The sequence below is a fragment of the Podarcis filfolensis genome (genome assembly GCF_964270895.1).
Source record: "Podarcis filfolensis genome assembly, chromosome: 10".
In the NCBI taxonomy this organism is placed as follows: Eukaryota; Metazoa; Chordata; class Lepidosauria; order Squamata; family Lacertidae; genus Podarcis; species Podarcis filfolensis.
This window is the reverse complement of record NC_139612.1, coordinates 59,328,976-59,341,947: the sequence shown is the minus strand read 5'-3', so window position 1 is coordinate 59,341,947 and position 12,972 is coordinate 59,328,976. Positions and strand designations below refer to the sequence as shown.

General features: G+C 46.6%; 1 protein-coding gene across 28 annotated transcripts in view; it reads right to left on the bottom strand.

Annotated features, from left to right (window-relative positions):
- Nucleotides 1-12,972, bottom strand: part of CALD1 (caldesmon 1) — a 178,266-nt gene that overhangs the window by 5,780 nt on the left and 159,514 nt on the right. For all 28 annotated transcript variants that reach the window (XR_014538750.1, XM_083572665.1, XM_083572689.1 and 25 more), the window contains 6 exons: nt 12,408-12,669; nt 10,206-10,346; nt 4,786-4,829; nt 4,608-4,686; nt 2,091-2,228; nt 53-148 (listed from right to left, as the gene is read on the bottom strand). Coding sequence is in view for 27 of the 28 variants with exons in the window: in XM_083572665.1 (XP_083428791.1) it covers nt 53-148; nt 2,091-2,228; nt 4,608-4,686; nt 4,786-4,829; nt 10,206-10,346; nt 12,408-12,669 (760 nt within the window). In the remaining variant the exon portion in view is untranslated. The remainder of the gene's footprint in view (nt 1-52; nt 149-2,090; nt 2,229-4,607; nt 4,687-4,785; nt 4,830-10,205; nt 10,347-12,407; nt 12,670-12,972) is intronic.

The window sequence follows — 12,972 nt, the reverse complement described above, 5'->3', positions numbered from 1 at the left end:
TGTTTGATGGCCAAAGGACAAAGCTACTGTAAACAGAAGGGCAAGCACTCACTGATGGTTTGGGAGCAGGCGATTTGCTGTTTTCCGGGGTCTTGGTCAACCATTCGTTGATGCGACTGGAGACGCCGACCTTTAGCCCAGCTGTTTCCTGCAGAACATTCATTTCCCAATGTGATTACAGGTTGCATGCGAGGATTAATTATAAAAAGGGGGGTAGGGATTTAGGAGTGAAACCAAAGTGAGGGGAGAGAGACACTGAGTTGGCCAGCAGGTAATGGCTTTCTCCACCTGCCTTGCCCCACCCTCCAGCCCTAGGAGCCTCCATAAGGGAGCAGTTTCCAGAGGAAGAACAGCGAGCTGAGAGAGACTCTGCTTGCCACCGGGGGTGTTAGGTTTCACCTGTGCTGCCCCACTTCCAGCCCAAGGAACCTGCACAGGGGAGTTGCTGCCACGGGCATAAAGTGTATGCTTATTCTAATGAGCTGAACAGAGTGAAAGATTATGAGGCATGGGAGTGTGTATGAGTTTGTGTATGAACTTAGTGCTTTGTTGTTGTTTTGCTGCTATTTTGTTAATTTTTTTAAAAACAACTACCAGACTTTTAGAAGACATCTGAAAGCAGCCCTGTTTAGGGAAGCTTTTAATGTTTGACGGACTATTGTATTTTAATATTTTGTTGGAAGCTGCCCAGAGTGGCTGGGGAAACCCAGCCAGATGGGTGGGGTATAAATAATAAGTTGTTGTTATATTGTTCTATAGATTATGAATGATGCACCGATTGGTTAATCACATAATATGACTTTTGCTTTTATTGTGATGCTTAGCTTTTTTTTTTAGCTGGTGCTATTTTGTTAATGTTGTTTTATGAACGCTGTGATGATTTGCTAGTAACACGACCTTTGCTTTAATTGCAATGTTTAGCTTATTTCTTAGTTGCAGCCTTGTTAAGAGTCTTTTTATAGATTGCAATTGTTCTACTGATGATTCGTTAATTATTCTACATGATTTATGCTGCGTTTGTGGTGTTCTGTGATGTTACTTCTTGTTTGTAAGCCACTTTGGGACTCCTTCCGATGGAGTGCAGCATAGAAATATAATAAATTGTATCTCGAGCCTGTGTTTCGCAACTTCACGGAAGTGGTGGGCTTTGAAGTGATGTGTCCTCAAAACGTAGAGCAGATGCTGTAGTCTAGGGGGCTGTGCAATGGAGAGCCCCCATTGCCATTTAGATGCAGAGTGCAGGATAAGATCATAAGGAGAGTCCTGCTGAATTAGGCCAGTGGCCCATCTAGTCCAACATCCTCCGGAAAAACAATCTCTCAAAGGACCTCTTGATGGCATTTTACCATTGTACTGTTGAGAGTGATTAACTTATGGTCTGTGTGTGTGGTTTGGGAGCTGCACAGTCAGGGGAAAAACAATGCTGTCCAGGGTTGTAAAGACTGCGGAGAGAATAACTGGGTGCACTCTTCCCACCATGGATCAAATCTATGCTTCCAGGTGTCATAAGAAAGCTGCAGAGATAGTGCAGGATAGTGCAGATCTCTTTCAGCTTCTGCCTTCTGGAAGAAGGTACAGGGTTATAAAGACTAGGACTAGCCGCCTGAGAAACACTTTCTACCCAAATGCGATTTTGGTTTTAAACGCAGTGTAAGGAGTCTCTATGGGAGTATATTGTATTTTAAAATGGGGTATCGGAGTTTTTAGGGGGCTAACCAGGTTGGGATAGCTGGGATAGCAGGCTTGTTGGGTTTTGAATGTTTTATGTAGATTTTTCAATATCATTGTTCTGTATGGGACAATGACAGTAAAGATTATCATATCGTATTGCATCCTGTTCTTACGGTGGTCAGCAACCAGGTGCCCCTGGGAATTCTGCAAGCAGGATCTGAATGCAACACCCCTCTTCCCACTTGTGATTCTCCATCCATCAGCAATGCCTAATAGATATGGACCGGTTAAGGTTTCCACTACCCCAAGCCCTGCAACAAGTGGACCTAAGCATCCTTTCCTCCCTTGCCTTGACCGCTATCTGGAATCAGAGCAGAGGCGCTTAAATGTGTGCGTGACATCGAAGGGGGGACACTTACCTTATTGGGCGTCCCCGTGCCAGAAGGTGACGAGAACACGTTGCCTTTTTCCCACATGCTTTTGATGTTTCGGACTCCCTCGGCAGGAACTGGGAGGTCAGAGGCTGCTGGCTTGGCGGCCTTTGCAGCTTTGGTGCCCTGCAGGAAGAAGCCAGTCAGTCTCCAGGCCAAATCAGATGTTCCTTCCATTGCATAGTGAGCAGCTATGATTTTTCCTGGTATGTCCCACGGAGGACCTTACAGTCTTCAAACAAAAATATCTTGGAGGTCCCGGGCCACAGGGAGGTTAGGCTGGCCTCAACCAGAGCCAGGGCTTTTTCGGTTGTGGCCCGGATCTGGTGGAACGCTCTGTCACAAGAGACTAGGGCCCTGCGGGACTTGACATCTTTCCACAGGGCCTGCAAGACAGAGCTGTTCCACCAGGCCTCTGGCCAAGGCACAGTCTGACCCCCTCCTTTGGTAATCCTCACAGAACTCTAGTCCAATGGTTGCCATTAATTTGATTTTGAATTGATTTTAGAATGAATTGATTTTAGAATGCTGTGTTACTTTTATTGTTGTTAGCCGCTCTGAGCCCGGCTTCGGCTGGGGAGGGCGGAATATAAATATTATTATTATTATTATTATTATTATTATTATTATTATTATTATTAAATTCCATTTGCAGAGGGATCTATGGTGCACCAGTGGGAGGGGTTTTCCCTAAGCACCACAGCCATGTTGGGGGCAGGGGAGCACTTTTCTGTGGACGCTGCTGGCGAGAGAAAGATTAAATCCACTCTGAGTGGTCATCCAGGGATCTGGAGCGAAGTGGCATCAGTACCGTATTTTTCGCTCTATAGGACGCACTTTTTCCCCTCCAAAAATGAAGGGGAAATGTGTGTGCGTCCTATAGGGCGAATGCAGGCTTTCGCTGAAGCCTGCAGAGTGAGAGGGGAGACCCCGCCGCCAGCCCCGCAAGCTTCGGGGACAGTGGGGAGGTGCAGCGCGTCTCCCCGCTGTCCCCGGACCTGATCTGAAGGCGGGCGGCGGGGAGAAGAGCGCTTCTCCCCGCTGCCTGCCCTGTAAGCTCCGGGGACAGCTGGGAGGCGCAGCGCGTCTTCCCGCTGTCCCCGGACCTGATCTCAAGGCGGGTGGCGGGGAGAAGAGCGCTTCTTCCCGCTGCCTGCCTCGCAAGCTCCGGGGACAGTGGGGAGGCACAGCGCGTCTTCCCGCTGTCCCCGGACCTGGTCTGAGGGCCGGCGGCAGGGAGAAGAGCGCTTCTCCCCGCTGCCTGCCCCACAAGCTCCGAGGACAGCTGGGAGGCGCAGCGCGTCTTCCTGCTGTCCCGGGACCTGATCTCAAGGCGGGCGGCAGGGAGAAGAGCGCTTCTCCCCGCTGCCTGCCTCGCAAGCTCCGGGGACAGTGGGGAGGCGCAGCGCGTCTCCCCGCTGTCCCCGGACCTGGTCTGAGGGCGGGCAGCAGGGAGAAGAGCGCTTCTCCCCGCTGCTTGCCCCGCAAACTCCGGGGACAGCGGGGAGGCGCAGCGCGTCTTCCTGCTGTCCCCGGACCTGATCTCAAGGCGGGCGGCGGGGAGGAGAGCGCTTCTCCCCGCTGCCGGCACCACAAGCGCCTAGGGGGAAAATAATTTTTTTTCCCTTTATTTCCCCCCCCCAAAAAAAATTGATGCGTCCTATGGGCCGGTGCGTCCTATGGAGCGAAAAATACGGTATGTGGACATCACCCACTTCTGTTTTTCTGTGCCATTTGTGTCAGGCAAAGCTGTGCAGTTGCTTGCTTAGTGTCTGGAGGTGGGGATGCAGAGGGAGGGAACTGCATCCAGCCATAGGGTCATGTGTATGGGAGTGCCCAGCTGCCAATCATCAGACACCATGCGATTCAAATTCACTTGCTGAGGCTGCAAAGGGAGAACTGAGAGCATGTTCTAAGCATGCTTCTGATCCTTCCTTTGCAGTCACCGCTTGAATTCAAAAATAATCTGCACCTGCAAAGATTCTCCCTCTAAGGATGCTTTCGGTTCTTCCTTTCCAGCTTAACGTTACAGTATTCAAGCACTCGGAGAAGAACCAAGATTTCAACAAAAGGGACTGGGAGGGAGTGGCTGGGTTCAGACATAACATAAAACCATGGATTGTGCGAACCATAGTTAAGAACCCACAGCATGGTTTGCTCTTCCAAACAAACAATAGGCAAACCACGGTTGTGAGCTTGGCCCCAACTATGGCTTTCAATAATCTGTAGATTCAGATTCTACATCAAACTGTGGTTAGTACAAGCTGTTCTTTACAAACCAGCTTCAGACTGAGATTTCTGTTTTGGGTTTATTGACACTAAACACATGGGTTTGTAGGCAGACTTTGAGTTCAGATGTTTAACCAATTTCACTAAGCAAACCATGGTTTTGTGTTACATCCAAGTTTACTCTTGCCTGGGCCTGGAGCCTCAAGAACATTTTCTGGGCCTTGCCAGCAGCTAACCAGAGGAACCCAATACATCCTGAAGCTGCAATAAGCTCACCTCAATTGCACTAGTGTACTGCTCCAACCTGCTGTCTATCTTGGAGACGACTGGAGTCGTGTGGGTAGGTTTCATTCCACTATGTAAAAAAATTAAATAAATGGGGGGGAAAGTTACTCCCTATTGCTGGGCACCAAATTTTTACAATGCTCTTGTTGCTACAGCAAGGGTCTTTTACCTCTTTTGGGCGGATTTGTTCAAGAACTCTGCACGTTCTTCTATCTAGAAAAGAAGAAAAAAGTCAAGTAAAATAAAATTCAAGGTTTACTAAGGGCAACAGAGCATGGTGAAAAGAGAAAAAGCTCAGTGATCAGCAAAGATGCACTAAATAAAACAGTAGCACAACACACAACACCACCGCAACAAGATGAGGTGACCGTGGAGGGGAAGGAACTCAAGGCTAGTTAGGGCCTCCTGTGGATCCTGCAGTTCTGTAAGCATGAGAGTCTCTTAGAATCATATAATTGTAGAGCTGGAAAGACAATTAAAATATGCAATAAAACAAACCCAAACAAACCCAGTAACTCCCTCCCACAAGGACATTTAAAAGGAGATATATGGGATCTTCGTGCCGAATAATCCAGGGTGCAAGGAGTAATTGCACGCCGGATAATTCACTTGCATGATAATGTCTGACTGCAGAATCGGAGCACCTGAACTGTTGCTCAGATTGGAAGTTTGGGGTTGCAGATGGCCACAAACGCAGTGTGCTTTTCACCGCCACAAGATGGCAACACAGAGAGAAGGATATAAAGGTAAAGGGACCCCTGACCATTAGGTCCAGTCGTGACCAACTCTGGGGTTGCGGCGCTCATCTCGCTTTATTGGCTGAGGGAGCCGGCGTACAGCTTCCGGGTCATGTGGCCAGCATGACTAAGCCGCTTCTGGCGAACCAGAGCAGCGCACGGAAACGCCGTTTACCTTCCCTCCGGAGCGGTACCTATTTATCTACTTGCACTTTGACGTGCTTTCAAACTGCTAGGTTGGCAGGAGCAGGGACTGAGCAACGGGAGCTCACCCCGTCGTGGGGATTCAAACCGCCGACCTTCTGATCAGCAAGTCCTAGGCTCTTTGGTTTAACCCACAGCACCACCCACGTCCCTTGTCTGACTGCAGAATTGGAGCACCTGAATTGTTGCTCAGATTGGAAGTTTGGGGTTGCATATGGCCACAAACGCAATGTGCTTTTCACCGCCACAAGATGGCAACGTAACACAGAGAGAAGGATACAGTTCCCCTACAAATCCCTCAATTCTCTCCCTCTTCAACCTCTCTCAGGGTTATTTCCAAAATCATGTATTTCCAACACGGATAATAGTATTTCAAAGTAGTGTGGGGGGGGGGGACATACAAGCCACGTGTCTAGCAACCACATATAGTTACATGTTTTTAATCCACATGTATGCACTAGAAAGCTGTGGCTGAATGCAGAGAAACATTTGCATATGCAATCAGAACGTAACAATAATTTGCACACTCTCAGTGCTTTTTGTATCTACATCTATATCTCTATGGGAACTTCATGTGAGGAAATCGATCACATCTGAAATGGCCAGCCACTTTGCTCTTCTTGTCTGGCTGGTATTATTTGCCCTCCTCTGCGCCTATATATTCATGTTTTTCTTTAATTGAGAATCACTAAGAGATACCTGCTTGGAGAATGATAAACATGGCAATGTGCTTTTCTGTCAGACCACCCAGTATATAGGGATCCTTGAGGAATTCAAGAATTCCGGCATGGACGGACCTGACTGCACATCCCAGATTAATTTGCAGATTAGAATTTAGCAATCCATCCGATTCTTTTACTCTCTGGATGTTCCATATTTTGCTTCATCACAATCACAAACACACACACCAAATTTTTAAATGTGCAATTTAAGAGAGAACACTCTGAGAGAAAATGCATTTAAAATAATCAGCTAAATGCACATTTTTGTGCATTTAAAAATAATAATCATAGTTTAAGGCGGAAACAAGACAGAAAAAGACTTGTGAATGAATTCATGCAAAAGTAAAATGGACTGGAAGCCAATGGATTAAATCTATCTCTACTCCAGAGGTGGGTAACCTGTGATCCATCTCCAGATGTAGCTGAACGACAAGTCCCGCTGTTGCAAATCATTGGCTATGCTGGCTGAAGTTGCTGGGAGTTGTAGTTCAGCAGCACATGGAAGGTCAAAGGTCAAGCACGGCATGGGGAGCCTTTTCCTCCCCGAGGGCTGCATTTCCTAGTGAGGAACTTTCTGGGGGCCACATGCAGGTGGAGGAAGCAGAGCCAAGTATGGACAGAGCAGCAGGTTTGAATCTCTACCTTCGTACAGTAGGTTAGGTTTTAGCAATAGCTCAGTCGGTAGAGCATGAGACTCTTAATCTCAGGGTTGGGAGTTTGAGCCCCATGTTGGACACACTAAATATTTTAATCAAGAGATTGTAAGGCTTCTATCCACACGAACCTGCATGACTGCTAAGGTTTTCCTCCGGGGCTCTTGCTTTAAGAAGTATGATGGGTATCAGTAACCCATGACAGGGCCTTTTAAGTTGCAGCACCCCAAGTTTTTGGCTTCAGGGAAACACAGTTTTATCTGCCCAGGATTATTGTGATGCTGCGTTTTTTACATGTCTTTTTAAATTGGTTTGTATCTCTACCTGCTGTTGGTGTTTTATGCTGTTTGCCTTTTGTGGTTTGTATTGTATTTATTGTTGCTTGTAGTTTTTTAACGGTTGGCTGATAAATGGGATGAACAAACAAACAAATTAAAGATTGCTTTGTAATTTGCAGGCTTGCACACTGGGGTCACCAACCTGGTGCCCTCCAGATGTTGCTGGACTAGAACCCCTGACCTCCCTCCCCCCCCGAACATGGACCATGTTGGGTGGGGCTGCTGGGAGTTGGGAGTCTGACAACCTCTGGAGGGAACTACATTGACTGCCCCCGGCCTACAAAAAATGGGAGAAAGAAAACGTATTTGAAGGAGTTGATCAAGCTGAGCACAAGATTATTCACAAGAAAACAGATATCACTGCACAACACCAGCATGCTTACAACTTATAAATGTTATGGGCACATACGGTAAACAGAATTACAAAATAGATCTGTAAAACAAGACAGAAAGCAGGAGAGATCTGTAAAAACAAGCAGCAATCTGTAAAACAAGACATCAAAAGCAGAAGGTGTTATGATCTCTCTAAATCCGAATTCCAAACCCAGCCTGTTTCTTTCTCTCTCAGTCTGAATTTTGCATCCTGTTCAATCTAAAACTATAGGGTTTAATGCACTGTCCTTTTAAAATCAGCGGCAAAACTCTTGTTGCTGTTAATGGTTCTGCACAGCAGAGACAGATCTGTTTTAAGTGCAAGCAACACAGACACACACACACACACGCCAGGATTCACAAGGCAGCACATAAGAATCTTCCTCTGGGAAGCATAAGCAATGGAAAAGAACATCAGTAACAGTAAAACCTACTCTGCAGCTTCCTATTTTTTTAAAATTTTTATTTTAGGAAGCCCAAAGTCAACTCCAGATGTAGATTAAGCTGGGAATGAAGAGAACCGTTCAGGGAAGGGTGATATCTCCTTTGCAAATTTGTTGGAATCTACAAACAGTACTTACGAGAGCCCATCTAGATGAGCATTGTCCATTTCAATTAAAACAGCTCTGCAGGGTCTCGCACACAGAATCCCACCGAACATCTGCTCTCAGATCCTCTAAAGCAGCAGCAGATGACATGGTGCATCACGCCCCTGACTGCCTTCTGGCCGAGTGGCTGCTGCGTACTGGGATGAAGGGCGAGGCAGGCATGCAGTAGGTGCAGTGCAAACACACCAGCAGGAGTGCTGGTTTGGCTCTGCCAGCCCGTTTGCACAGCTCCAACCTTGCCATCTCCATCCTAGTATGCAGCAGCAACTCAGCTGGCATAAGGTCAGGTGAGTGGCATAGCCCAACCCTGCTGTCCACTGCTGCTTCTAAGCTTGAGAAACTGGGAGATAGCAGGGACTGAGACCTGAATGAAAAGCATGTGCTTTGCCACTGAGCTATGATCTCTTACAATTGTCTGATGAGGCCTTGTAGGTGGGGCTGCCACGAGCGGCTGCCCAGTTGGCACTGACCCATAACTGACCTGAGAGCCAGTGTGGTGTAGTGGTTAAGAGCGGTAGACTCGTAATCTGGGGAACCGGGTTCGCGTCTCCGCTCCTCCACATGCAGTTGCTGGGTGACCTTGGGCTAGTCACACTTCTCTGAAGTCTCTCAGCCCCACTCACCTCACAGAGTGTTTGTTGTGTGGGAGGAAGGGAAAGGAGAATGTTGGCTGCTTTGAGACTCCTTCGGGTAGTGATAAAGCGGGATATCAAATCCAAACTCTTCAACAGGGTAGCAAATTCGGCAAGCAAAGTTTTTCTTCTTCTCATTGCTACATCCATGAAATATAGTCGGAGTCGCGTAGTGATTTCATGCTCTTTATTGCAGCTCGTAAAACTGAATGAATCCCCCTCCCCAAAAAACCTCTGGCTTTATATACATTATTTACACAACAGGTCCCGTCTGATTGGCTGATTCTGCTTCCCTCCTGGAGCCTGATTGGTCTTCTCCTGCAAGCCAATCAGTTGTTGCATTCTAGGATCCTACCTGCCTATTGTTCTAGGATCCAAGCTTAGTACATAACACCCCGCATGCCGCTGCTGTTGGTGGTGGTGGTGGGGAGACTACTTCGTATCTTTTTGGTCACAAAGCACAGAGCACCAAAACACATACACACAAAAAAAGTTGGTAACCTTATTCCCGGAGGGTCGAGCTCAAGACAAACCGTGAGCAGTAAAGACTTTGCACAGTTATAAAGCAAAAGCATTTATTTGAATGTGGCCTGGACACTCCCTCCAAAAACTAAATAAGGGAGGCGGGATACCAGCCAAACCATACCTTTAAACAGAGGCACTGTATTGCGCCCAAGAGGGGGGTTGGAGAGCGCATGGCGTCGCATCGTTGGGAGTGGCTGAGTGGGGAGCCCAGCGCGACGTGGCATCTTCTGTTGCGCTCAGGAGGAGCCACCCATTGAACTGTTCTGAACTTGGCCTCCTCAACATCAAGGGGGCTTGGCACCCTGCCAGCAGATCTTGAGGGGGCCGAAGACCCCTCTGTCTTCAGGAGACGGTGCACCTGCCTTCAAAGCACATTCAGCGAACATTTAAAGCATCTTGCTTCCTCCAAAGAACTGTGGGAACTGTAGCTTGTTAAAGGTGCTGGCAATCATATAGGCCTGTGAGGAGAAAACTTCCTTCTGCCCAGGATGTGGCAGAAGGAAGCTATGTGCTTTAAATGTGTTGAAAGTGCTTTAAGCATGATCTGACCATCATGCTGGAGTGAGCCAATAGGCAAGACCTATTGCTTTGAATTTTTGTATAGCAATCAGAATTTTTAGATGCTATGAGCAGAACCAGAAGGAAGAGGAAAAGGCATTATTTCCACACCTACTTCGCAAGTGAAATAGGGGATACATTTCATCAAACCTGGATTAAAATGGTATGGACATTAGGAGCCAGCTGAAATTCCTTCTTGACCTGCAATTAACCCTTCACATGGACCCAAGGAAGCCTTACCTTGAGAGAGGAACCTTTTGGGGTGAAGCATTTGAACGGCTTCTTGTCTTCGCTCTGGGCTTCCTCAGGCATCTTCTGGCGTTTCTCGGCAGCTTCCGCCCTTCTCCTCTCAATTTCTTCCTTCAGTCGCCTCTTCTCTTCCTACCAAACTCACAATATGTAGTGAATGAGTAGCTTGTAGCTCATTTTCATGTTTACATCACAAACACACACACACCCCTGAATTCAGGACAGCAGTTAAAACAGCTGCTTCAGCAAAGCCACCGCTAGAGTGTGGCGCAATACCATGGAGTAATAGCATACATCTATATATCAATGGAAAGATGATTTAATGAAGAATGTAATGCAACAAAGTTTGTTCAGTTATCAGTATTCTATCAAAAGTTATATCCAAATAACCAGAAAAAAGGAAGCACAACTTGCTTAGGTTGATATGCAGCAGCTTTCCTTCATTTGAATGTAGCCAATGAGCATGAGTGTTTAGAGAGCCAATCAGGTATCATCTTGTTTTGGCAATCATCCAATCAGGTCACAGTAGGATTCAGCTATTGATGTTATGTACCAGAGCTGAGAGGAGGACATTTGTCTGTGTGTTATGCGATTGCTATCAAGTTGGTTGGGGTTTGTTGGGTTTTTGCGTGTGTGTTTTTGTTTTGGGTTTTTTTGGTTCTTTAATTTTATTACGTTATACAAGCTCACTAAATGAAAAAAAATGGTGCAAAGAGTTGGCTGGTCACCCAGAAAGTGATGTAAAATAGTACTGTTAAGTGAACAAGGCTACAGTTATGAAGAAATTAGAAGACAAATTGGTGGAAACTTAACTAAAGGTGGAATTTCTATACTAGTGTATACAGGCATCCATGAAGACAGGAGTCAGGCTACAGTGGAAACTGCACTTTCTTTAATATTGTTGCAATCACACATACACAATAAAAATTAAGACCTAAGGACAAACCCCGACAGATCACACCAGAGGATTATCTAAGTCTGGCAAGCATCTCTCAAGGACTGAGGCTTGGGGGGGGGGGGGAGTGCCCAGCCTGAAGTGGCTGTTCAGAGCACTGATTGGTTAGGAGAATGTGACATCACAAAGCACTTTCTCTGTTCTTGCAGGGGGTTCATCTAGATGACCTTTGGGGTGCCTTCCAACTCTACGATTCTATGATTCTCAACAGAGCAGTTTTTCAATTTAAAAGCAAACAATTGGGATCTATCCGTTCCTACCCCTGCAGTAAATTTCTGTATCTTCCCCACACCCAGCTAGAACTGTAGCAGGGGAACAGAATTCCTGACCGTCCCATGGCACAACAGTAAAAAGGGCAGGATAATCCACAGACAGAAGCTACTTTTGCAAGTAGAATTTAGGAAGAGAAGAACTCATTTCATTGTTTTATTATTTTTGTAAGCTGCTTTGAGGAAGTTGTTGCTGTTGCTTACAACCGAGCGGTGTGCAAATTTGGTGAAACAAGTAATGAAACGAACCAACAATATTGCAAGCTTTGAAAGAGCACCTCGTACAATACAACTATCTCTTGAGAGGAGTATTTCCCTTAAAGTGTATTTCAATATTAGTCACTGGTTGCCTCATTTTTTGGAATGTGCTGCTGTCTTTCGTTAAAGCCATAGGGTTTTAGGAGCTAGACGCTCAGTTTTAAAAGGCAATTACCCTCTGTTTAAAGAGCTCATTCCAAACCAGATTTTTCCATTAAAGTAAGTCTGAGTCACAACACCACCAGAAGGATCTTTGCCAAAGGAACAGAGCAACCTAATTCAGAGATGTACAACCAGAAGCTAGGCACAATTCTTAGGTCCAATTGAGATATTTACCCAAACCAATGATCCTGTTCTTATGGGAGAAAGCTGGGCAGTTCATCCCACACCATGCTCGGGATATAGTGTGCAATGCCACTGCTCTACAAAGACACCCATGCACACAGAGGGTGCCTACCCTTTCCCTGTCAATCAGTGTAGACAAAACTTATGTAGATGCACCAGTGGAATCTCTCCATATGAGGCAATTTCCTCCATCAACCACAACAATGTTCTGAATACATCAGGCTTTATCAACCTCGGCCCTCCAGACGTTTTGAGACTACAATTCCCAGCATCCCTGACCACTGGTCCTGCCAGCTAGGGATCATGGGAGTTGTAGGCCAAAAACAAGGTTGAGGAAGCCTGGAATATACATCAAGCAGCTATTACCTCCTCCCGAGTTTTTCTTTCTGCCTCCTCCTTCTTCTTCCTCTGCTCCTCCTCTTCCAGAATCTTCCGGCGCTCTTCGCGCTTCTTCTTCAGCTCCTCCAGCTCCACGGCTGCCTCCTGTTGTTTCTGTTTCATCTTCTCAAACTCTTCGCTCTCGTTTTCGCCTCGGCGACGGCGCAGCTCCTCCACCCGCTTGCCAGCCTCCACGTGGGACACCGGCTTGGCTTCTTCAGAATCTGGGGTGGGTTTGAGGCCTGGGCGGCTGGGAGAGAAAGAAGCAAGCGACAGTGAGGAAGAGTATTCTGTAGCTTATCAGGATTGGCATTGTGAAGATCAATCTAGATATAATGCAAAATGGAATGGATGGCAGAGACCGCTGTACCCTGAACTGGACCACTTTAGAGCGCAGAATGGGGTGTCGTAGCTTTCAATTCTCTTCTACATTTTTTTTAAAACTCCCTCAATATAATAAACCAGCACATGAGGGAGAGTGGTTCTTGCCTAGCTCTCTCCCCAGTATGAAAATATATTATGCACTTTTTACATGGGAGAGCACTGCAAATAA